General features: G+C 45.4%; 3 protein-coding genes and 1 long non-coding RNA gene across 5 annotated transcripts; 3 read left to right on the plus strand and 1 right to left on the minus strand.

Annotated features, from left to right (window-relative positions):
• The first annotated feature begins 4,019 nt into the window (after positions 1-4,019).
• Positions 4,020-8,369, plus strand: LOC120652218 (cystathionine gamma-synthase 1, chloroplastic-like). 2 transcript variants are annotated; one of them, XM_039929980.1, is made up of 12 exons: positions 4,020-4,442; positions 4,520-4,619; positions 4,748-4,851; positions 4,952-5,025; positions 5,125-5,293; positions 5,991-6,050; positions 6,136-6,339; positions 6,418-6,504; positions 7,419-7,526; positions 7,623-7,718; positions 7,815-7,933; positions 8,017-8,369. In XM_039929980.1, the coding sequence occupies exons 1-12, from the start codon at positions 4,035-4,037 to the stop codon at positions 8,135-8,137; spliced, it is 1,650 nt and encodes a 549-aa protein (XP_039785914.1). In that variant the 5' UTR covers positions 4,020-4,034; the 3' UTR covers positions 8,138-8,369. The 2 variants fall into 2 exon arrangements, with proteins under 2 accessions (XP_039785914.1, XP_039785915.1); XM_039929981.1 differs by having other exon boundaries at positions 4,139-4,619; positions 8,017-8,355.
• Positions 8,370-9,062: 693 nt separating this feature from the next.
• Positions 9,063-12,656, plus strand: LOC120648118. Its single transcript, XM_039924873.1, has 3 exons — positions 9,063-9,263; positions 9,450-10,993; positions 11,068-12,656. The coding sequence occupies exons 1-3, from the start codon at positions 9,218-9,220 to the stop codon at positions 12,157-12,159; spliced, it is 2,682 nt and encodes an 893-aa protein (XP_039780807.1). The 5' UTR covers positions 9,063-9,217; the 3' UTR covers positions 12,160-12,656.
• Positions 12,657-12,774: 118 nt separating this feature from the next.
• On the minus strand, positions 12,775-13,333 carry LOC120652220. The gene is made up of 2 exons (XR_005666481.1): positions 13,197-13,333; positions 12,775-13,102 (listed from the first exon to the last, which is right to left on the minus strand). It is a non-coding gene; the product is annotated as an uncharacterized LOC120652220 (long non-coding RNA).
• A 315-nt stretch (positions 13,334-13,648) lies between these two features.
• LOC120652219 (transmembrane emp24 domain-containing protein p24delta9-like) lies at positions 13,649-16,893 on the plus strand. Its single transcript, XM_039929982.1, has 3 exons — positions 13,649-14,986; positions 16,391-16,467; positions 16,564-16,893. The coding sequence occupies exons 1-3, from the start codon at positions 14,528-14,530 to the stop codon at positions 16,706-16,708; spliced, it is 681 nt and encodes a 226-aa protein (XP_039785916.1). The 5' UTR covers positions 13,649-14,527; the 3' UTR covers positions 16,709-16,893.
• Positions 16,894-24,719: the final 7,826 nt, after the last annotated feature.

The following is a 24,719-nucleotide window of genomic DNA, read 5'->3' on the forward strand; positions in this document are numbered from 1 at the left end:
GCCTGGGGGCGCGGCGTGCCGTGACCGTGGCGATGGTGAGCGGCCATCGCCCCCCGCATCGTTCTGGCAGAAAAGTAGGGTTGCCGTGAGTGAGCTAGTGAGGCTCGTGAAACGGCCGGCTTCCAGCCAGTGCCCCAGCACGGCGGCCGCCGGCCGCGGGCGCCGGTGACCCTACCAACTCGCCAAGTGGTGGCTGCGCGAGTCGAGACGGCGTGGCGCGGGCGGCGCCGGTGGGGGTGACGCCTGACGGAGACGTCGAGCTTGGCCCGTGTTTAGATGCAAAAATCAAAATTCCAAAAAATTTTCCGGCATCTGCATACTTAAATCTAGACGAAATAAAAAACGCATTGCGACTGCTGTCTGTAAATAGCGAGACGAATCTAATGAACCTAATTAGGCTGTAATTAGATGCTAAATTGATACAATAATGCTATAGTAAATAACCTCTAATAACGGATTAATTAGGCTTATTAGATTCGTCTCGCGATTTACAGACGAGTTCTATAATTATTTTTGTAATTAGTCTATATCTAGTACTTCAAATATAAAAAGATGTTTTTTCAAAAATTTTAGAACGTGCAACCAAACGGGGCTTGGTTTATGCGGCCGAGAGGAGCTCTCGATGGAGAGACGAGACGAGACGAGACGAAGCCGTTCGTTTGGTGCGATCCGACGCGACAGGACGGCGGGTCAGGACGCAACTTTTTTTTTTCCTTGCTGCCACCATCGGACGGTCTTGGATCGTCTCCTCGCGTCTGGTCCGGCTGCACGCACGCCTCCAGGACGCGGGGCCCCGCCCCGCTCAGTTCACACCGTCGCGACAGGGACGCGCACGTCGAATCTATGGTCGCTCCAGCGCGAGATCCGGCGGGCCAGTGCCAAATTTCAGAGAAAACTTTGAGCAGGATAGATGCGTGTGTTTAGTGGGCGCAGCTGGAACAGATCGATAAAAACCAATCACTAGCCGTTTGTCAGCCACTTGCTCGTCAGGTGCAGTGTCGCCATCCCGCGCTGCACGCCGACGCGGCGAGCACTACTAAAACAGCCGTGATTAGCACTGGCTGACAAGCTACGTTACGGCGCCATCCGTAATCAGCATAGACGACACTGTGGCGGCCTGTTCATGTCGACCTTGTGGCCCCCTCGTTGGTGACCTCGCGCGCGTCGGCAGATGATTATGCATCATCCAAATGATGACAGTGTTGCCTGCTCAGCGCGGAAAAGAAAAGTGTAGTCATATGTATTGGCGCTAGAATCGACCAAAGACACACAAAAAACGGGATGAACGCACCCCAACATTTTTCATCAAGAGAAAGCGGCTTCTCCCAGCCGGGCTAACCACTCGGACTGCCCGACTGTTCACTGACCTAAAGATACACACCTCACGTAGTCGCATGCTTCCATTCTGTTACGAGTTACGACCCTTCTGGGTCACAACTATTTGGCATTTTGGACAGCGGCACGTTTCTTAAAAATCACTTTGATTCTATGAAGTATTTGTTATACAGCTGTTTCTGAAAGGACAGTAGTAACAAAGAGACTATTTTACAAGATCTCAATGTACATACTACATAGGGTCTTGATACATTATATTCCGAGGCCTTAGAGTAACTCCAACAACTTCTCTAAATGAAGTTGAATAGTTAAAAATAGTCAAACAGAAGTAAAAACGGGATCCAACATATTCTTCATTTGCCCATCTTTTCTATCTGGACAGGCATCCTGTGCCCCTTGAGATGCATTTTTGGCTCAGCACATCCCTTCTCTATCTCATCTGGTTCCACCTTCTCTCTTTCTTCCCAACGCGCCGCACCGGCCCTGCCGTGCCCTGCCATGCCCTCCGCCGGCCCAAGCTCGCACCCCAATCGTGCGCCGCCGCGCCCTGCCGCCGGCCCGAGCTCGCACTTCAGTCGCCGCACCCGCCATGCCCGTCGCCGACTCGAGCTCACACCTCGGTCGCCGCACCTGCCATGCGCACCACCGATTGGCTCCCTGTCGCCGGCCATGGCCGTTGCCCCCCCTCTCTCGATGCCACCCCCTCCTCTGCGTACCCAGCGCCGCCACATGCTCGTTGAGCTCGCGCCGCCGCCCTCTCTGTGCCGGCACCGGCCACCGTCGCTACCGCGGTCCGCCGCCCTCTCTGTGCCAGTGCCGGCCACTGTCGCTACCGCGGTCGCCGCACCTGCCACCGGTGACGTGCCGTGGCCAAGGTCGGACCAGGCCCACCTGCAAAGAGAGATTACCAGTGAGGTAGATTTGGTTGGGTGGAAAAAGTATAGCTCAAGGAGAGCAGTCTAATTTGGCCCACTTTATTTGGCTAGTCTGTTGGAAACAAGCACAATATAGAAATGAAATTTTAGCTAAATGGCTAGCTAAAATGAAATTTGGCTAACGAGATTTGAATAAACTGTTGGATTTTCTCTTATCCGGTTCCGGCATTGTGTATGGCATCCGTTTGGAATATTCGGAAGCTTTATTAAAAAAATATATTCGGAAGCAGATAAACAAAAACGATTCCGTCCAAGACTCCCAAGTCAGCCGACAAGTTTTTGTGCGAGAGAAAAACGGGCATCTGCTGTCCCACTTCATGCCTTTCTGTGTGTGATGACTCTGCATGCGGCGGGCCCAGAAATCGAGCGAGCTGATAAGTCCAAGCAGAGTCTCACAAAAATAAAGTGCAGCTCCTACGCTTGAGTCACTGGCGTGCTACGCTTGAGTCACTGGCGTGCGGGCCTGAGGTCACATGTCAGTGACTCGACCACAGAGAGCAGCTCTTCGGAGACCGTTTTGACTCAGTAGTCACTCGAGCCATCATCATTCATCAGCATGAAGCCGTGCTCATCTGGTGCAGTCCACCGTATATCATGCCATTCTGGTGGCTCTTATTGCTACAACACCTACCAACTACTCCCCCGGTTCTAAATTATAAGTCGTTTGACTTTTTTGACATTAAATTTGACCACTCGTCTTATTTAAAAAATTTATGCAAATATAATCAAATTTAAATCACTCTTGAAGAACTTGTATTGATAAATCAATCCATAACAAAAGAAGTGATATTTTGCATAAATTTTTAAATAAGACTAGTGGTCAAATTTGGAGTTGAAAAAGTCAAACGACCTATAATTAGAAACGGATTGAGTACCAAATTATCATCTGTAACACATCACCAGATGCGCGTAGGATTCAAGAAGCAAATGTGCCTAGTGCAGCTGCTAAAGCATAAGTTCGTGGCCAACTTGCTTGTCTCCATGTAGAGCCTACGCATCGGCCAACTTGTTGTCAGGGATTAAACTAAGATATTAGTCGAAATGGTCTTAGACTAAAATTAGAGGCACTAACTAAGCCAAAAACGAACTAAATTTGGTCATGTATCTAGATTTTGATAGTCTCCTTTAGGGTTGTAGCTAAACTTGGTCGTGTGACTAAATCGTGATACACTCAATTTTAGCAAGCACAACCAATGGGGAAAAAATAAAGATACAATTATCAATGATGCCTGAAAATTGTTCGAGGACGCGTCAGGAGCGAGTTCCATTTCATCCGACTCCCCCCTCTAATCTTTCACATTGAATTAAATGTTATGATCAAACCTATATATAGGAATAAATTGCTTAATTCATCAACTTAAAGCTCTTGAATGATGTTGCCACTCTTAAGGCTGTCTCCAACAGCGTACATCTAAAAACCAGACCCATTCAAGGATTTACGTGGTGCACGGTACATTGGTAGCCCACTCAAAACGTGGCCATTCCAACAGCATAGCTAAAAGAAAGAGCCCCCGAGCGGACGGTTGCGCGGCCAATTAATTTGGTGGAGGAGAGAGACGGGAGAGACAACCTAGATTTGGGTTCTGACAACGTGCTTTGCCTATCCCGTTGGAGCCTGATTTTTTGATGTGAACGAGGCAAAATACGTTTGGGTGCCGTAATAGCTACCCTGTTGGAGTCCGTCTGAACAAGCAAAATGAAACTTCCCGTTTGGTATTGCCAGTTGAATTTGTTGCGTTCTGTGTTTGCTTGGTGGACGTAGCGATGCGCACGCACTATTTACCAAACCACCACTCCACTACAAATAAGCCGCACCGCATTTCGAAAGGCCTCACGAGCGACAGCCAGTCACCACCTACCCGAAGCCGCCGCGACCGATCGAGCCGAGCGCCCCGCCCCCACGCCGCGCCGCGCCGCGCCGCCACCGAAACCCTAGCTCCTCCTCCTCCTCCTCAGCCATGGCCACCGTCTCGCTCACGCCGCAGGTGGTCTTCTCCACCGAGTCGGGCGGCGCCCTCTCCTCCGCCACAATCCTCCGTTTCCCGCCAAACTTCGTGCGCCAGCTCAGCACCAAGGCCCGCCGCAACTGCAGCAACATCGGCGTCGCGCAGATCGTCGCCGCGGCGTGGTCGGACTGCCCCGCCGGCCGCCCCCACTCCGGCGGCGGCGGCGGCCGCGCCCGCGGCGTGGCCTCCTCCCACGCCGCGGCCGCATCGGCCGCCGCCGCCGCCGCCTCCGCGGCGGCGGAGGTCAGCGCAATCCCCAACGCTAACGTTGCGCAGCCATCCGCCGTCGTACAGGCCGAGCGTAACCTGCTCGGCTCCGACGCCAGCCTTGCCGTCCACGCGGGTACCGCACCCTCCTAGCTCGCCTCATCCATACCAGATCTAGAATCCATGCCTTTTTCTCTTGACGATTCCTTTGTTTCTTTTTAATGATTCCTTTGCTCCGATTGCTTCCTTTTTTATCTGAAACAGGCGAGAGGCTGGGAAGAAGGATCGCCACGGATGCGATCACCACGCCAGTAGTGAACACGTCGGCCTACTGGTTTAACAACTCGCAAGAGCTAATCGATTTCAAGGTTGGACAAATCTCCCTTTTCTAAAAGAACATTCGTGCTTGCTCCTGTCGAATTTGATGGATCTGACGCGGAAATGTCAAAATCGATTTCTGTTCCTTAGGAGGGGAGGCATGCTAGCTTCGAGTACGGGAGGTATGGGAACCCGACCACAGAGGCGTTGGAGAAGAAGATGAGGTGAAGTGTATTACTTTGCTCCTTTCGCTGTGGAAATGTCGACACCTTGTTTGTTGCTTCGGGTCGGAATCTTAACAGTTGAGTGTTCTAATGGTGCAGCGCACTGGAGAAAGCTGAATCCACTGTGTTTGTGGCGTCGGGGATGTATGCAGCTGTCGCTATGCTCAGCGCACTTGTCCCAGCTGGTGGGCACATTGTGACCACCACTGATTGCTACCGCAAGACAAGAATTTACATGGAAAATGAGCTCCCTAAGAGGGGAGTTTCGGTAATACCCTTCTACCCTTTAAGCAAGTTCTTGTTTTTGTGATGCAGAACAGGACATCTGCTACAGCTTTTATAGTATGACTTGTCACTGTGCTACAGTGGCGCGTGGCCTACAATGAATTTGTTCTTATCCGTTAAAATATTTTATTTGAGTACCCATATTCTTCAATTTCTTTTTGTGTGTAATATTTGTTGTGGCTTCTATTGCTGATAGCAATTCACCTATGTTAGTCCAAATTTGCCTTTCATTCCTGCAATAATTATACCATCCAACTTGTGTTATTCTTTACTTATGCTCAGTTGCTTCTACATATGCATGACTGTAGACACAATTCCTTAGTCTTTACAGGGTCCAGTTACTTTAGAAAGAGCTAATAGGAACCCCATTCTATGGTACAACACAACTGCTGCATGTGAACACTAGCTTTTTTTGTAATAGCTGTTCAGAATACAGTATGGCTCCAAACTATGTAGATTTGTTTGTTATACAATAGCGGATGGCCACCTAGAGCAGGATTTAATGCAAGTATAAATGCTTACATAAAGATTCTGGATTTTAGGAGTCTAGCAAAATAAGATTTTATTACACGATCACATTATCTGCTAGTGGAAATGCAGGGAGAACACTTTGTTACTTACTATGTTGTATACAAATGTTTATCATGTTTTGCTTACTCTGTGATACTGTTTGTGCCCAGATGACTGTTATTAGGCCTGCTGACATGGATGCTCTCCAAAATGCATTGGACAATAATAATGTGAGTGTGATAATTACCATTTCCTTCACCCCCAGTTTTGATGTATTTACAATTGCAGACTGACTTACCTTATGGTCATGTTCAGGTATCTCTTTTCTTCACCGAGACTCCTACGAATCCATTTCTCAGATGCATTGATGTTGAGCTTGTCGCAAATATGTGCCATAGCAAGGGAGCTCTGCTTTGCATTGACAGTACTTTTGCCTCCCCTATCAATCAGAAGGCACTAACTTTAGGTGCTGACCTAGTTATTCATTCTGCAACAAAGTACATTGCTGGACACAATGACGTGAGTTGATGTACTAAACCCTCCTATCCTCTCAATAAAATTATATATTTGCACTAACAGAGTATTTTAAATGTTCAGGTTATTGGAGGATGTGTCAGTGGCAGAGATGAGTTAGTTTCCAAAGTCCGCATTTATCACCATGTAGTTGGTGGCGTTCTGAACCCGGTAAGTTTAGATTCATGAAATTTTTCCCATTTATTTCATCCTTTTTGCACAGTCTAGATGATAAGGGTTTGCCATATTTACAAGCCTCTGTTGGTTAGAGAATTGTGCAATTCTTTTTAAAGGCATCTATTTTCTCCCTCTGTCCCAATATACAACAACAACAACAACAACAACATAGCCTTTTTTCCCAAGCAAGTTGGGGTAGGCTAGAGATGAAACCCGAAAGAAATAAGTTCAAGGTTCAGGCACATTGATAGCTAGTCTCCAAGCGCTCCTATCCAAAGCTATCTTTTTAGAGATATTCCAATCCTTAAAAACTTCATGTCAGAACCTACAAATATCTTTAAAATAATTTATTTCAAATTGAAAAAAACTTCATGTCATGATAGTTGGTTTCAGAACCTACAAACATCATTTTTACTTTGACAGTTCTTTCTATTCATAGTCAAAATTTAAAAGGTTTGACTTAGAACAAACATGTAACTGTATTTTGGGATGGAGGGAGCAGTTTAGAAAAATGTTATACCATTCCTGGTACAAGCTTGCTCTGTAACTTCCATAAAGTGAATTGAACTGGAAGAGAGAAAAAAAAGAGAATATGTTCTGTGCATGGCAATGTGTATGCAATAATTCATCTAGAGCTTTACTAAATATTTCCAAGCAATCCATGGGGTCAATTAAATGGTTCATGCGCTATTTTGTGCTCACAAGTTTTACTGTAGCACCCCCATGTATTAGAAGCTTGTTGTCCCAGATGCCTAATTTGTAGCCTTGTCGCCATTGTCACCCCTTTCTTTTTCTTTTTTCCTTTCCTTTTCTTTTCTTTTCTTTTATTAAATCTTATCTTGCCTCTGATATGGAGCATTGAATGTTTTATTCTCTGATTCATAATACTGAATTTCTTGGTGATGTAGAATGCTGCCTACCTGATCCTTCGGGGCATGAAGACACTGCATCTCCGTGTGCAATGTCAAAATAACACTGCTCTGCGGATGGCCCAATTTTTAGAGGAACATCCAAAGGTGTGGATTTTCTTTGTTCTATTGGTAGTTCAATCTGCAGAGTACTAGCCTTATGTGTTTGTTCTGTTAACTGAAGATACTATCTCTTGGTCCCAGATTGCACGTGTCTACTATCCTGGTTTGCCGAGTCACCCTGAACATCACATTGCCAAGACCCAAATGACTGGCTTTGGTGGTGTTGTCAGTTTTGAGGTAATTTTTTATTGTTAATCAGATAAATGTTGTCTTGAATGTTTGAGAATTTGACATTATTTAAATGTTTAATTGTAAATTTCCTTTCATTTGTAGGTTGCTGGGGATTTTGACGGTACAAGGAGATTCATTGATTCTGTTAAGATACCCTATCATGCCCCTTCTTTTGGAGGCTGTGAGAGCATTATCGATCAGCCTGCCATCATGTCTTACTGGTAAGAACGACGTCATACTCATTCAAAGGGAAACGATATGCCTGTGCAGTTGTGCTAAGTTTTGAGCTGTGGCTCATGAACAGGGATTCAAAGGAGCAGAGGGACATATACGGGATCAAGGACAACCTGATCAGGTTCAGCATTGGAGTGGAGGATTTCGAGGATCTGAAGAATGATCTTGTTCAAGCCCTTGAGAAGGTCTAATCACTTGATTCGTTCACTTTAATATTCATATCAGATCACGGTTGTCCTGGATCTTGAGAGATCTGTGAGAATATTTGAGCCGATGGCTGCCAATAATTTCTCTCCTTTTGCTTAATTTGTTCTTTCATTCCAATAAGTTGAGCTCTCTGTACTGTGCAGTCTCGTGATTGTCGCAGGATGCAGTGTTGAACTTGTTCTTGTCAAAGTTCAGTTGATCACTTGATTGGCCTCATGTGCCTATAGGTTTGCTTTAGCCATGTGCACTCGGCGTTTAGTGTGAAATTCAGAGCACGAAACGATAATAAAACAGGGCAGATACTATCGAGGAAAGAACGAAAGAACATGCTGAAAACATGACTGCCCACTGTAGTCACCGGGGAGATGCTATCGTGGAGTAGATTGAGAGGATAGCCATATCAACCTTGTTTGTTGTGGATAGGAACCAATCATGCTTTGAGGGTTTTTTTTTTTGGGGGTCAATCATGCTTTGAGATGTTGGCATGTGTTGGAAAACAAGTTCAGTCTCGTATATGTTTAGCAGTATGTATGAAGCGCTGAGACGTTGGCATGGTGAGTTTTGCATTGATAAAAGGAAACTGTAAATTAATGCGCAACCCACACGATTAGATTTTAACCTCATTTTAAAATTTAAAATAAAGAGTAAAATGCACTGTAGGTCCTTAAACTACTTCTCCTGTTCTGTTTAGGTCCATGAACTTTGAAAATGCATTTCTAGGTCCAGGATCTATTTAAGTGAGGCATGGAGGTCCAAAACGTCATTGACCTGCTCTGACCAGCTACGTGGATCGCCAAGCTGGCTCTGACGTGGACGTGGTCTGTGTGTTGGCATCTGACCAGAGACAAAAAATAAAGAAAAAAGTGCAAGTAGGCCCTCCCATCCGACCCTTCCTTACGCTCCCCTGTTCTTTCGTCTTCCTCAGCGACGAGGCGGAAGGGGGCGATTAGGGCGGCGGCGATCGGCGTTCATCGAAGATAGTGAGGGGCCGGCGGCAGTGGATGCTCGCGAGAGGATCTGAAGGGAGGCAAGGAGGGACCAGTCGTGGCACTTGAAGCGCAGCGATGGCGCCGCGACTGCGGCGGAAAGGAGAACCTGCGCCCGTGTATGGTGAGTCGATTAAATCCCCAATCTTTGAGATTAGTTAGTTGTCGGTCGAGTGTTGGTACACGTAGATCATGTATTTGGTGGAAATTTTGGGTATTTGGTCGATTTCAGGAAGATTGTTAGGGTTTTGGTTGAGCCGTGGGGTTTTGTGGAAGGTTGTGTTCATGATTCATGTGCAATTTTGTGTAGGTTCTGGTAGTGACGAGTTCACAGTAGAGGTCCGACATGGCGGGTTTTTTGTTGGGCATGGCCAGTTGAGGAGCTATGTGGATGGGAAGGTTTCTTGGTTCGATTATTGTGAGTCAGAGACATGGTCTCCTTTGTGGTTTGATGATTTCATAGAGCAACTTGGATATGAGATGACTGAAAGCATGAGGATTTACTGGCAGTTACCTGGGAAGGATGTGGCTGATGGATTAAGAGTGATTTCCAATGACTCAGACACTAATGTGATGGTGTCAGTTGTAGATAGGGTCAAGAACCTTGTGGTATACTTTGATCATGATGACAACATTGCAGGCTTGGACTTTGATGATATTGTAGTGAACCCAGTTGCTGAGTTGCCCAAGGTACTGAGCCCTCACAAGGTGCAGTATGTTCCAAAGAAGGTGGATGAGAAGCTACCAAATTTTTACAGTGATGTACCAACCACTAGTAGAGGCATGGTAGATGATGAAGGAAGTGATTCAAGTGGTGGTGGTGATGACGGCAGTTCTGAAGACTCAGATTTCGTGGACAGTGACTATGAAATTGATGCAGATGATGATGACTTATTTGTTAAGAATGTTGATGTGGGGGTGAATGATGAGGGTGCAGCTGTGAATGCATCATCAAGTCAAGGTGCTGATGATGATATTTGTATAGATGAGGACTGTTTGGATCTTCCAGATTCTGAGGATGAAGGATTAAGGTTCAAGTCTTGGTCTGCAGAGGACTTAAGTAATCCAGTGTTCAAATCAGGGATGGTGTTTCCTTCAGTTGAGGTTTTGAGGAAGGCAATCACTGAATACAGTGTGAAGAATAGGGTGCAGATAAAGATGCCAAGGAATGATAGAACTAGGATAGAGGCTCACTGTGCTCCAGAATGTCCATGGAGGTTGTATGCTTCCCATGATAGCAGGGCCAAATGTTTCATGGTCAAGACATATCAGAGTGAGCACAACTGTCAAAAGGAATTTGTTTTGCAGAGATGCACTTCCAAGTGGCTAGCAGAGAAGTACATTGAGGTGTTCAGAAGTAATGATAAACTGAGTTTGGCAAACTTTGCAAAGGTTGTGCAGAGAGAATGGAATCTAACCCCAACTAGAACCAAGTTGGCAAGAGCTAGGCTTATTGCTCTGAAGAAGGTCCACGGAGATGAGGAAGAGCAGTACAACCAGTTATGGGATTATGGGCAAGAGCTAAGGAGAAGTAATCCTGGGACATCTTTCTATCTCAATGTAGTGTCTAATCATTTCAGCACCTGCTATTTTTCATTGGATGCATCCAAAAGAGGATTTCTAAGTGCATGCAGGCCCTTGATATGCTTGGATGGGTGCCACATAAAGACCAGAACTGGAGGAATTCTATTGACTGCAGTAGGTATTGATCCTAATGACTGTATATATCCCATTGCAATGGCTGTGGTTGAGGTAGAGTGCAAGGACTCATGGCTGTGGTTCTTGAATACATTGAAGAGTGATCTTGGAATTGAGAGCACTTATCCTTGGACTGTAATGACTGATAAACAAAAGGTAATCAGCTAATCCTCATGCTTGTACTCATAATTGTACTCATGCTTGTACTCATGCTTGTACTCATTGTACAGGGTTTGATCCCTGCTGTGGAGCAAGTCTTTCCAGAAGCAGAACATAGGTTCTGTGTTAGGCACTTATACTCCAATTTCCAGCAGCACTTCAAGGGAGAGACACTGAAGAATCAGCTATGGATGTGTGCAAGATCAACCACTGTGATGGATTGGAACACAAACATGGACCAAATGAAGACATTAAATGCAGCTGCCTACACATGGTTAGAGAAGATGCCACCAAACACATGGGTAAAGGCCTTCTTCTCTGAGTTCCCTAAATGTGATATCTTGTTGAACAACAGTTGTGAGGTGTTCAACAGATACATACTGGAAGCAAGGGAATTGCCTATACTCTCTATGTTTGAGAAGATCAAGTGTCAAATGATGACTAGGATTGTGAACAAGCAAAAAGAGATGGCAGAAAAGTTCCAAGGTCCCCTGTGCCCCAAAATTAGAAAGAAAATTCTGAAGAGGTCTGAATGGGCCAACTTGTGTTATGCACTGCCTGCTGGCCAGAGTGTGTTTCAAGTAAATGAGAGGGAGAATCAGTACATTGTTGAATTGGCCACCCAACACTGTGATTGTATAAGGTGGGACCTAACTGGGATACCATGTAACCATGCTATAGCTGCCTTAAGACATGAGAGAATTCCAGCTGAATCAGTTGTACCAAGTTGCTATTCTGTAGAGAGTTTCAGAAAAGCGTATGAGTTCAACATTTGGCCATGCAGAGACAAGAGAGAGTGGGAGCATGTTAATGGGCCACAAGTTCTAGCTCCAATCTATGAGAAGAAAGTTGGGAGGCCCAAGAAGTCAAGGAGAAAGCAACCTCATGAGGTCCAAGGAAAACATGGGCCTAAAATGACAAAGCATAGAGTGGTGATGCATTGTAGGTACTGTCAGTCCGATCAACACAACCAGGCAACATGTGAAATAAAGAAGCTAGGCTTGAGACCCAAACAACCAGCAAGAAGGAAGGCCCAAACAGTCCAGGAGGAAGGCAATGCAACATGTGACATGATAAGTCTCAATGAGTCAGACAACATGTGTAACCACATATCTTCTGATTATCTTCTAATTCTGTGCAGGAGGACATCCAGCAAGAAGTAGGTAGTTCCCAACTTATGTCACAACTTAGTTCAACAATGATGAGCCAGATGACTGCTGAAGGATCACAATCCAGCAGGCTTCTTCTGCATCATGGACCATTACCTGATTCTGAATTTGTTCAGAACAACCGTCCAAGGGCCAGACCTGGAGTCCCATTAACAACATCAACCAAGGCTGGGAGGCAGGCTGCAGCAGCAAAGAAAGGGAAGGCCTCGAAGAAAAACTGTCAAACTGGTGGAGATGGACAGGAATCATCCAAACAAAGGAAGGCAGCCAAGACAAAAACCAAGATTGGTGGAGATGGACAGGCACCAACTAAGAAGAGGAAGCTAGCCAAGAAGTAGACCTAGCTTACAGCATCTGTGACCAGCTCAAATCTTTTGTGACCTTTTGTGGTTTGTCTAACCTGCTGTCGTGGTTGTACAGCAAAACATTAGGCTGTGAACTCTAGTTTCTGTGAAATGCTTGTGAACTAGTTTATGAGAAATGGCTGTGAACTCTAGTTCTGTGACATGTCTGTGAAATGCTAGTGAACTCATTTCTCTGAAATGCTTGTCAACTCATTTATCTGAAATGGCTGTGAACAATAGCCACTGCCCTCTAGTTTCTGTCAAATGGTTCTCACAATTCAAGCTCAGTTCATACATGCTAATAGCTTCGATACATTCCATGTTTAGTTCTTAAACACTAAGAGCAACAGCATCACACATTGCACACACAGAATAGATACACATACAACACATATTGACTTTAGCAACCTAACTATTTCAGTGGCATTCTTCTTCTTCCATTCTCCTTCTCTAGCATGCAGAAACTCCATCCTTGGGGCTGCAATAGGGCCTTCCAGCTGCGTTGAACTGCCTCCTTTCAGCAACCCAAGACTCCTAAGCTTGACAACGTAATCTTCTTCCCAGAACCAAAAAGGGCATCCACTTCCATCACGCTACACAGACCAACAAAACAAGCTCAAATCTTCCTCAATTAAATCAAAGATGAGCGGGCAACAAATCAACACATCAACCCACAGCCGAACTCACCTTGTGCAACGGGCAGCAGTAGAACACCTTCCCAAAGCTCCATTCCTGCTTCGATCTGCGCCGCACCACTTGCCGGAGCCCACAATCAATGCAAAGGATGAGCGGGAGCTCATCCGCACCCCACTGCTCCGACGTCGATGCACTGGATTCGCGAGCCATGGCATGGATCTGGGCCTCAGAGGTAGGCGCAGAGAGGGGGGAGAAGAACACGAGAGAACAGAGGATGAGAGCCATGGCATGGATCCGCACCCCACATTACTATAGAAGGGAAGGGTGTACTTGCAATTTTTTGCGCCTCCGTCAGATGCCATGTCCACGTCAGAGCCAGCTTGGCAATCCACGTAGCTGGTCAGAGCAGGTCAATGGCGTTTTGGACCTCCAATGGCTCACTTAAATAGATCCTGGACCTAGAAATGCATTTTCAAAGTTCATGGACCTAAACAGAACATGAGAAGTAGTTTAAGGACCTACAATGCATTAATATTTGAGCCGATGGCTGCCAATAATTTCTCTCCTTTTGCTTAATTTGTTCTTTCATTCCAATAAGTTGAGCTCTCTGTACTGTGCAGTCTCGTGATTGTCGCAGGATGCAGTGTTGAACTTGTTCTTGTCAAAGTTCAGTTGATCACTTGATTGGCCTCATGTGCCTATAGGTTTGCTTTAGCCATGTGCACTCGGCGTTTAGTGTGAAATTCAGAGCACGAAACGATAATAAAACAGGGCAGATACTATCGAGGAAAGAACGAAAGAACATGCTGAAAACATGACTGCCCACTGTAGTCACCGGGGAGATGCTATCGTGGAGTAGATTGAGAGGATAGCCATATCAACCTTGTTTGTTGTGGATATGAACCAATCATGCTTTGAGGGTTTTTTTTTTGGGGGTCAATCATGCTTTGAGATGTTGGCATGTGTTGGAAAACAAGTTCAGTCTCGTATATGTTTAGCAGTATGTATGAAGCGCTGAGACGTTGGCATGGTGAGTTTTGCATTGATAAAAGGAAACTGTAAATTAATGCGCAACCCACACGATTAGATTTTAACCTCATTTTAAAATTTAAAATAAAATAGTGAAGAAGAGTATCTGAAGATTTATATGGATATCACTCATAAAGGGGTTAGGAAAAACTCATTAAGGATTTGAGTTAGGAAAAAAAAACAAAATGAAACAGTAGGAGTTTTAATATAAGATTTTTTTTCGCGAAACAAATTTAAGAAATTTTAGTAGCAGAAGAAGAAAAGGAGGCTCAGTCCGTTGGCCGTTGCCTCGACGCCTCTTTTCCGTTCCCCTCCTCGATCGATCACCGCGGCGCTCCCACGATCCACCCGCCATGGCCGCGCGCGTCCACCACGGGTCCCTCCCGCCTCTCCTCCTCCTCGTCCTCGCGGCCGCGCTCCCCGCCGGCGCCCTCCGCTTCGACCTGCTTTCGGGCCACACCAAGTGCATCTCCGACGACATCAAGGTCGGCGCCATGGCCGTCGGCAAGTACCACATCGTGGCCCCCGACGACGGCACCCCTTCCCTGCTGTCGTCGTCGCAGCAGCAGCAGCTCCCGGACTCGCACCGCATCTCGCTGCGGGTCACCTCGCCCTACGGCAACAGCCTGCACTACGCGGAGAACGTGCACTCGGGCAACTTCGCCTTCACGGCCTCCGAGGCCGGCGACTACCTCGCCTGCTTCTGGGCGCCCGACCACCGCCCGCCCGTCACCGTCGCGTTCGAGTTCGACTGGCGCAGCGGCGTATCCGCCAGGGACTGGGGCGCCGTCGCCAAGAAGGGCCAGGTCGAAGTGAGTGGCGCTCCCCCCTCATTGATCCAACCTGATTGCTTCTAGTTTTACTGATCCGTTCGTTTTTCGCATGATTGACCCAGTCCACGGCAATACTTTGTGGTGCAGACACGTATAATTTATACATAGAGTTCGATAAATTCACAGTGCTTTAATTGCTACAGACCACTTATGGAGTTTAGTAGCCTACTGTATGTGAGATTGCTATATGACATTTGGCTTATTGCATATGACATTTGGCTTAACTGATCCACCTCATGGTAATATCTTTGTCAGATAGACTGAAGAAATAGATGTTCTAATTGATACCTAGAGTAGATAAGTTCACAGTGCTTTATTTACTATAGATCACATATGGAGTTTTGTTGGCTACTGCATGCTTGATTTCTATGCGATCTTCGTCAGTTGAATCCTTTATGCTGGCGTGCATGCACAATGCCAGGTCAGAGTTATTGCATATGACATTTGGCATGTGTGTGGATTTGGATGTCAACTTTGGTTGGAAACGAGTTATATGGAGGTGTATGTTCTAGGGCCGACTTACTTCAATGGATCTGCATTCGGTTGTACTAGTCTGTGACAGAAATTGGTGTACAATTTTAGAGTGCCCACACTATATGTTCTACGACTCTTTGTTAAATATATTGCAGTAGATCTATATTTGTCTTGCTTTGATTTGGAGAGTGGATCCATGCATAGACAAATTACTCAATTACTGCTGTTCAGTATTGTGTCAATGCAAAAAGAGCAGGCCAATTCTTTTGTATTAAGACATTTCCAAATTGCAGGTATTTTTCTATTATTTCCATTCTCACCAAAAAGTGTAGTGGTCTTTTTTTTTTTGCGAAAAAGTGTAGTGGTCTTGTTTCTGCCCACAATGTTTTTAATCTTTTCTCATCTTGAACTTCATGTAGTGATGCATGCTTTGTAAAGTCCTAACTGATATTAGTTTGCAGTGAATGTGTTTGGTGTCGGCTCCATGGGATTGCAAGCATTGCTGAAGGCCTTGCCTCCTGCAGTCCTGCTTTTGTAGTCCTATATAGCTATCAGTCTTTTCAGCATATTACTATGTCTAGCTATTAGATACTATCATCTGAGCTACACCCTCGAGGCCTCGAATTTTAATACCAGTACAAATGAACCTCCAACTTGCACAATCACCCCAGTTTTCTGTAACTTGGCATCCTACTCAGCAGATAGGATCTGTCAGCAATTATTCTGCTATAAGAAATACTCCTGCCCCACTTGCCCTATGTTCCCATCCAGCATCAGCTAATCGCCTCTTACTTTCCTCTGCATATTGAGAGACTATGCTGCTTCCTCGCCAGCAGGTTCATCCAGCTGTTGGGTGTATATCTCTGTCAACATATTGCTCTAAGTCTAATCTCCCATGGTTTGTTGTAGACAATGGAGGTAGAGCTCAGGAAGCTGGAGGATACCATCAAATCTATCCATGAAGAAATGTTTTACCTTCGTGAACGGTATGCTATCTACCTGAAACGAAAGCTGTTCTTATTGTTGTGGTGAAATTGGGCACATCTTATTAGGACCATGTTACTGACCTGTCATTCTTGCAGGGAAGAAGAGATGCAGGAATTGAACCGGAGAACGAACTCGAGAATGGCTTGGCTTGGTTTCCTTTCACTCGCCATCTGCCTATCAGTGGCAGGGTTGCAGTTGTGGCACCTGAAGAATTTCTTTGAGAGAAAGAAGCTTCTATGATTCATTCTTTTATTGACCGATAAGATCTAGGCACAAATTTTGTATTAGCTTTCCTATTACTTTTATCTGCCAAAAAATTCCTCAAGAGGAATAAAGATGCTAGTACAGCTGCCTTTTATTTTCCTAGGCCAAATTAAATCGATGTAAAGTTCAAAGCAGAATCAGGTTTTCGTTTTCCTTCTTTTCTTTTTTATTGGTGCACCAAGTTATTCTCCTTCACAGTTTTTTTAGAGGACTCACGATAATTGTGTGGTAAAATGTCGTGCGATCGGGGCCAACCAGGCCCATCAACAAAAGAGAGCATTATCTGCATTAATTCTGCGAGACTGAATTTGGTTGCATCTGGTTAGTGCATCAAAACCTGGATCCTGAATGCAAAACTAGACAGTGAATGGCAGAAGCTAAGGACACCTACGAAACGAAGCTGCTAACATGAGAGCTCCGTCCTCCCCCAACCCCGGCGGCAACCGGCCCGGCGCCGCCGGCCACAGCCCTTCCCGACCCTCCGGATCCAGATCCCACAACCCCAACACCTCCTCGTTGACCCCCTCCCCCGGATCTGGTCCCTCTTGCTGTAGGTAAACGGGTAGGCTACGCTAGCACCACTACCGCATATACCCAAGACGCTTGCGAGTAGAAGATCATAGATCGTTACCACTAGACGCGCAGCGCAGCGGAAGAAGTCGCGCGTCGATGTAGAGGAAGTAGTCGATCACGTCCCACGAACCGAGCTCCTCGTACTTGATCCCAGCAGCCGATCAGCGCAGCAGTCGCAGCAGTGCCTCCACGGAGTCCACACGTACGGGGATGAAACGCCGGGCGTCGGTGTGCTAGCACCGCACGCACGGCAAGGGCGGCGGCCGAGAGAGAGAGGGAGGGGCGGCGGCTAGGGAGGTGGCGCAGCTCTCAGGGTTTTGCCCCCCTAGCCCCTCCCTCGTATATATAGGGCGTACTAATGGGCTTCTATCTCATAGGCCCATTAGTAACCATAATCCCTCTTGGATCAATATCCTTTTGGGCCTTTAAACCGTATTGTGATGATGGGCTCTTGGGCATATCACCAACAATCTCACACTTGCACTAGAGACAATCATACATGCAAGCTTTCCAACATTCCAAACCCCTTAAGTGTGTGACCCGTTAGGTTCATGTGTAGGTGGTCGTGATCGGAAATCATTTCCGAATCACAAGTCAATAGCGGCACCTAGCAGGACATAGTGACTCACAAATACACATAAAGATCATATCGGCCGAACCTTAGATATACTCATACACCGATCCCTTTGCCACACGATACCAGTCAAGCTCAAAGCGAGATGCGTGCCACCTTTGTGATAGCTCGACCATTCTCTCGATCTAATAGTGGATTCTATTCATAACTAACCTTTAGTCATCATGATTAACTCTTTAATCACTTTGGCATGGCCATGCACTTTCAAATCCAACTATCTCGAGGGGCCCAGAGATATCTCTCCTGTTATCTAGGAGGGGCAAATTCCATCTTGATCCGCTCACATCCCATTCCATGTTTCATGACACACCTGTAAGCTACTTTTGTAACTACCCAGTCACGGAGTAGCGTTTAGTAGCCCCAAGATGCACCACTACACACAGTGAGAAACAATGACGATCTCAGGTCTAAGGATCCAGTAGGTATAACACTCAAGAACAACTGATGGCACATACAAAATAACAATCCCAACATTGTCTTGGAGTGGGTCAATCCAACACCATGTTCACCAACATGTGTCCACATCATTAATCCGATATCTCCATATCCATGATCCGTGAAACATGATCATCAATTAATGCATGTGCTAGTCTCAACGTCGTTGTTGTCCCACACAACGACATAAACTAGGGATAATTTAGAATCATATCATTGTCAACAAAGAGTTTCACGAACAAGTCACATACTTGATAATCAATGTAAAAATAATCATCCATGGAACAAATAACAATTATTTATCATTACATAAACATACTCATGACACAAAAATCTCCCACGCACATTAGAATCACTGATGTAAGTATCTAATACCCATAGATCTCATGTGCGCCTCATGCTTTGGTTGTGGGAGAGGCTTCGTCAACGGATCAGCAACGTTTGAATCCGTGTGCACCTTGCAAACCTTCACATCACCTCTCTCAACAAAGTTACGGATGAGGTGATACTTCCGCAGTATATGTCTGGACTTCTTAGTTGTTCTAGGCTCCTTTGCTAGTGCAACGGCACCACTATTATCACAATAGAGGTCCACTGGACTGGACGCACTAGAAACAACACCCAAGTCAGAAACAAACTTTCTGATCCAAACAGCTTCTTTTGCAGCTTCGGAAGCTGCAATATACTCGGCCTCTGTCGTCGAATCAGCCACCGTATCTTGCTTGGAACTCTTCCAGCTCACTGCCCCACCATTGAGGCAGAAAACAAAATCGGATTGCGATTTGGAGTCATCTTTGTCTGTTTGAAAACTAGCATCGGTGTAACCCTTTACAAGGAGCTCATCTTCGCCTCCAAATATTAGGAACATATCCTTAGTTCTTCTCAAGTACTTAAGGATACTCTTTACAATTGTCCAGTGAGCTTCACCGAAATCTGACTGATACCTGCTCGTAACACTTAGAGCAAAGAAAACATCTGGGCGCGTGCAAAGCATAGCATACATGATCGACCCTATGGCTGAAGCATAAGGAATCGTACTCATCCTCTTTTGCTCATCAGGTGTCGTAGCACACTGACTCTTGCTTAGAGTAATGCCATGTGACATTGGCAACAAACCTTTCTTGGAATCTTGCATATTGAACCGATTCAATATCTTGTCAATGTACGTGTCTTGGCTTAATCCAATTAGCCTTTTTGATCTATCTCTATAGATCCTAATACCCAGAATATAAGCCGCCTCTCCTAAATCCTTCATCGAAAAACTCTTTTTCAATGAGGTTTTAACGGCTGCAAGCATTGGAATATCATTTCCGATCAGTAATATGTCATCCACATATAGGACCAAAAACACAAGTGCGCTCCCACTAGCCTTTTTGTAAACACAAGGCTCATCTTCATTCTTGATGAAGCCAAACCCTTTAACTACTTCATCAAAATGAATATTCCAACTCCGAGATGCTTGCTTCAATCCATAGATGGACCTCTGAAGCTTACATATTTTCCCAGTATTTTTAGGATCGACAAAACCTTCAGGCTGTGTCATATACACATCCTCACTTAGATGTCCATTAAGGAAAGCGGTTTTGACATCCATTTGCCATATCTCATAGTCATAATATGCGGCAATTGCTAGGAGAATCCGAACAGACTTTAGCATTGCGACGGGCGAAAAGGCTTCCTCATAGTCAACACCTTGAATTTGTCGGAAACCTTTCGCCACCGATCGTGCCTTATAGATGTGAACATTTCCATCCATGTCTAATTTTTTCTTAAAAATCCACTTACAGTCGACAGGTCTCACACTGTCAATTTGATCGACCAAGTTCCAAACTTGATTATCATGCATGGATTTTAACTCGGATTCCATGGCTTCAAGCCATTTGTTGGAGTCGGGTCCCATCATTGCTTCTTTGTAGGTCAAGGGCTCATCATTTTCCATCAATAATACGTGGCGCTCCTCCGTAATAAGGAGGTTGAGCTTGTCAGTAGCGCGACGTACCCTTATAGACCTTCGTGGGGCTGGTGCCTCAACTACGGGTTGTGCAACATCTTGCACATCCCGTGGATGTTCAGTGGTTGCTGAAACAGTTTCGGGTGTTTCCTGAATTTCTTCAAGTTGCACCTTGCTCCCACTAAATCCTTTTGAGAGAAACTCCTTTTCTAAGAAAACACCATTACGAGCGACAAACACTTTGCCTTCCGCCTTATTGTAAAAATAATATCCTTTGGTTTCCCTAGGATACCCCACAAAGAAGCATTTGTCTGACTTTGGAGTGAGCTTATCTGACATCAAACGTTTGACATAAGCCTCACATCCCCAAACTTTGAGAAAAGATAATCCGGGATGCTTCCCAGTCCATATCTCATATGGTGTCTTCTCAACAGACTTACTTGGAACCCTATTCAGTGTGAACGCAGCAGTTTCAAGAGCATAACCCCAAAATGACAATGGAAGATCGGCTTGGCTCATCATGGACCTAACCATGTCCAACAAGGTTCGGTTCCTCCGTTCGGATACCCCATTCCATTGAGGCGTTTCGGGCGGAGTTAGCTGCGGAATAATTCCACATTGCTTCAAATGATCACCAAATTCAAGGCTCAAATATTCTCCTCCACGATCAGATCGCAGAAATTTAATTGTCTTGCCTAATTGATTTTGTACTTCATTCTGAAATTCTTTGAACTTTTCAAACGATTCAGACTTGTGCCTCATTAAGTAGATATAGCCATATCTACTAAAGTCATCAGTGAAAGTAATAAAGTACTGAAAACCACCTCTGGCTATTGAGCTCATTGGTCCACATACATCGGTATGTACAAGTTCCAACAAGTCACTCGCCCTCTCACTCTGACCAGTGAAAGGCGCTTTGGTAATCTTTCCAAGCAAACAAGACTCACATGTGTCAAATGATTCAAAATCAAATGAACTTAACAATCCATCTTTATGGAGTTGTTCAATGCGCTTCTCATTTATATGACCTAAGCGACAATGCCAAATAAAAGTGGGATTTAAATCATTTGGTCTAAGCCTCTTAGTATTAATATTACAGACAGATTTATCCTCAAGATCAAGAACATATAATCCATTCACCAATGGACAATGAGCATAAAAAATACCATTGCAAAAAATAGAACAACGTTTGTTCTCTATTACAATCTTAAAATCACCAACTTCTTCCAAACATGAAGAAGAAATAATGTTCTTGCTCAAAGCAGGAATGCAATAACAATTATTTAATTCCAAAACTAATCCGGAGGGTAGAGACAAGTGGTAGGTGCCGACCGCCAACACCGCAACCTTTGCGCCATTGCCGACACGAACGTCCAACTCGCCTCTTGCAAATCTTCTAGTCTCACTTAGACCCTGCAACGATTTGCAAGTGTGAATCATCGATCCAGTATCAAATACCCATGATTCACTAGAAGATAATGCAATATTTATTTCTATAACATTTATACCTGAAGTGGAAGTCTCACTTCCCTTCTTCTTCTTCTTTTCTTCCAAGTACTTCTTGCAGTTTCTAGACCAATGTCCCTTTTCATGACAGTGGAAGCATTCATCCTCAGAAGTAGGGCCAGATTTGGCCTTAGGTGCTGGCTTTAGCTTAGAGCCCGAGGACTCACCACCGGAACTCTTTTCCTTGCCTTTACCTTTGGGATTAGGAGGCGTCCAACGCTTCCTCTTTTTGTTCCCCTTCTGAATCATCATCACATGATTGGGATTCTTCTTAATGCTCTCCTCTGCTGTCTTTAGCATCCCATGCAACTCACTCAATGTTTCATCCAAGCCATTCATCTGAAAGTTCATGATAAAAGGCTCATAGCTCGCCGGGAGCGACTGGAGAATAACATCAGTAGCCAAGTCTTGGTGAAGTTCAGAACCAAGTCTGTCCAAAGTCTCAATGTAACCAATCATTTTGATCACATGAGGACTGACCGGGCTACCTTCTGCCAGCTTGCACGCAAACAAGGACTTTGAGATATTGAACCTCTCAGTCCTGGCTTGGTTCTAAAACATCCCACGCAGCCCCTCGATCATGGTATGAGCATCCGCATGCTCATACTGCTTCTGCAGATCAGGGGACATGGTGGCGAGCATCAGACAGCTGACATCAAGTGAGTCATTGCAGTGCTTCTCATAAGCTCTGCGATCAGCAGCAGTTGTATTGTCAGGGAGATCATCAGGATATGGCTGCTCAAGAACATACTCCTTTTTCTCTTGCCTGAGAACAATTCTCAGGTTGCGGTACCAATCAATAAAGTTTGTTCCATTCAACTTTTCTTTCTCAAGAACAGAATGCAAATTAAAAACGGAATTGTTACTGGCAGACATAATCTACAACATTAAAGTAAAGCAAGATTTCAGCACTAAGTTTATGTAAAGACTTTCATTAACTGATTTAACAAAAGACAACCTACTATATCAAAGTCATCTTCCCTCTAATGACATATAGTGGTTCAAGATCCATAATCACTAAAATTCTAGTGAGCTTTAGCATCACGGCTAGAAAAGTAGTGATACAGGTAAGTAACAAATTACTAATCACATCTCTATGCGACTCTTGTTTGTTGGGTGGCATCCAATGTCCCGGCCCCAACCCTATGCCTTAAAGCCCAAAACTGTTTTGATAGCTTTGCTGAGTAAACCAATACTATGCTTGTGAATGTCCGACATCCACTCTATACAAAAGTGATAGCTGAGGGTACTCTACTTTGGTAAACCTACCACACAACGATCAAAATTTATAGGTGCAGCTATTGGTAAAAGGCATCAAAAACTCAACCTTTTCTGAGGGAAGCTATTCTATCATGATTAAAGCATCCACCATATGTAAAAGCATGAAAGAATAGTATGACATGAAAATAAACATCACATGCATATAATCATATTATATTGTGAATAGTATGGCCTCTTGCATCATAATGGGCTCCATCGCCATGGCTCCAAGGTGACCTCCATTGCCATCCGTTCTGTCTTGTGGTGATCATCATCGCCATCATGATTGAAGCCTCCATGAAAAGATACTAAGCTACTACATCTAATAGCTAGTGAAATAATTACATGAGTATTCAAACATCACAAGTCGACACGCAGGTCGTTATACAATAATGGTGCAACCTCAACCCGGTTGTGTTAACTTGCGACACGCAGGCCGCACAAATCATCACATATGTCATCACATGACATTGAGGCCATACCATTCACATCACACCTTGCAAAAATAAGTTAGGCGTACGACGTGTTCTACCAAAGTAGCGCTTGGGAAGCCGCTATAGCGAGAAAGCAACGGCGGTCCCGCTGGTGATTCCAGCCTCACGGAAAACCTCACGGAATTACACAGATCGCATCTATGGAATCCCTATGAAAATCTCATCAGAGTGATCGCATCACCTCAAATCCGAGCCATTCATAATGCCTCAATTTTCACTAGGTCAATCACCTTGACCGTGCAAACTTTGCACTTGAGAAGACTGCATCTACACATGACCTCGATCTGTTGGTTCAATCTGCTGACTATGCACACAGTTAGTCCCGATGGTGATTCCAGCCGGTAGGGACATCTTGTATGCATAACAGAGAAAGAACACAAACTAATCTTTTGTCACATGCCGCGCAATCAACTCGCTCCAGTTTTAACCCCTTATGACCAATTGATCTAATCAAACCATGCAAAAGTAATAGATCCAATCTACTACAACAACATATCACCTATATGCAAAAGATCCAGACCAAAAACTACGCAAGATGGCTCTGGTACCACTGTAGGGGCTAGGGGGGCAAAATCCTGAGAGCTGCGCCACCTCCCTAGCCGCCGCCCCTCCCACTCTCTCTTGGCCGCCACCCTTGCCGTGCGTGCGATGCTAGCACACCGACGCCCGGTGTTTCATCCCCGTACGTGTGGACTCCGTGGAGGCGCTGCTGCGACTGCTGCGCTGATCGGCTGCTGGGATCAAGTACGAGGAGCTCGGTTCGTGGGACGTGATCGACTACTTCCTCTACATAGACGCGCAGCGCAGCGGAAGAAGTCGCGCGTCGATGTAGAGGAAGTAGTCGATCACGTCCCACGAACCGAGCTCCTCGTACTTGATCCCAGCAGCCGATCAGCGCAGCAGTCGCAGCAGCGCCTCCACGGAGTCCACACGTACGGGGATGAAACGCCGGGCGTCGGTGTGCTAGCACCGCACGCACGGCAAGGGCGGCGGCCGAGAGAGAGAGAGGGAGGGGCGGCGGCTAGGGAGGTGGCGCAGCTCTCAGGGTTTTGCCCCCCTAGCCCCTCCCTCGTATATATAGGGCGTACTAATGAGCTTCTATCTCATAGGCCCATTAGTACCCCTAATCCCTCT

This window comes from Panicum virgatum, chromosome 9K (assembly GCF_016808335.1).
Source record: "Panicum virgatum strain AP13 chromosome 9K, P.virgatum_v5, whole genome shotgun sequence".
NCBI classification, from domain to species: domain Eukaryota; kingdom Viridiplantae; phylum Streptophyta; class Magnoliopsida; order Poales; family Poaceae; genus Panicum; species Panicum virgatum.

Coding starts and splice junctions, on each gene's coding strand:
- LOC120648118 (XM_039924873.1), top strand. CDS start 9,218: ATGGCGCCGCGACTGCGGCGGAAAGGAGAACCTGCGCCCGTGTATG. Junction 9,264..9,449: donor AGAACCTGCGCCCGTGTATG/GTGAGTCGATTA, acceptor AATTTTGTGTAG/GTTCTGGTAGTGACGAGTTC. Junction 10,994..11,067: donor TAATGACTGATAAACAAAAG/GTAATCAGCTAA, acceptor CTCATTGTACAG/GGTTTGATCCCTGCTGTGGA.
- LOC120652218 (XM_039929980.1), top strand. CDS start 4,035: ATGCGCACGCACTATTTACCAAACCACCACTCCACTACAAATAAGCCG. Junction 4,620..4,747: donor CAGCCTTGCCGTCCACGCGG/GTACCGCACCCT, acceptor TATCTGAAACAG/GCGAGAGGCTGGGAAGAAGG. Junction 5,026..5,124: donor GCGTTGGAGAAGAAGATGAG/GTGAAGTGTATT, acceptor CTAATGGTGCAG/CGCACTGGAGAAAGCTGAAT.
- LOC120652219 (XM_039929982.1), top strand. CDS start 14,528: ATGGCCGCGCGCGTCCACCACGGGTCCCTCCCGCCTCTCCTCCTCCTC. Junction 14,987..16,390: donor CCAAGAAGGGCCAGGTCGAA/GTGAGTGGCGCT, acceptor GGTTTGTTGTAG/ACAATGGAGGTAGAGCTCAG. Junction 16,468..16,563: donor ATGTTTTACCTTCGTGAACG/GTATGCTATCTA, acceptor TCATTCTTGCAG/GGAAGAAGAGATGCAGGAAT.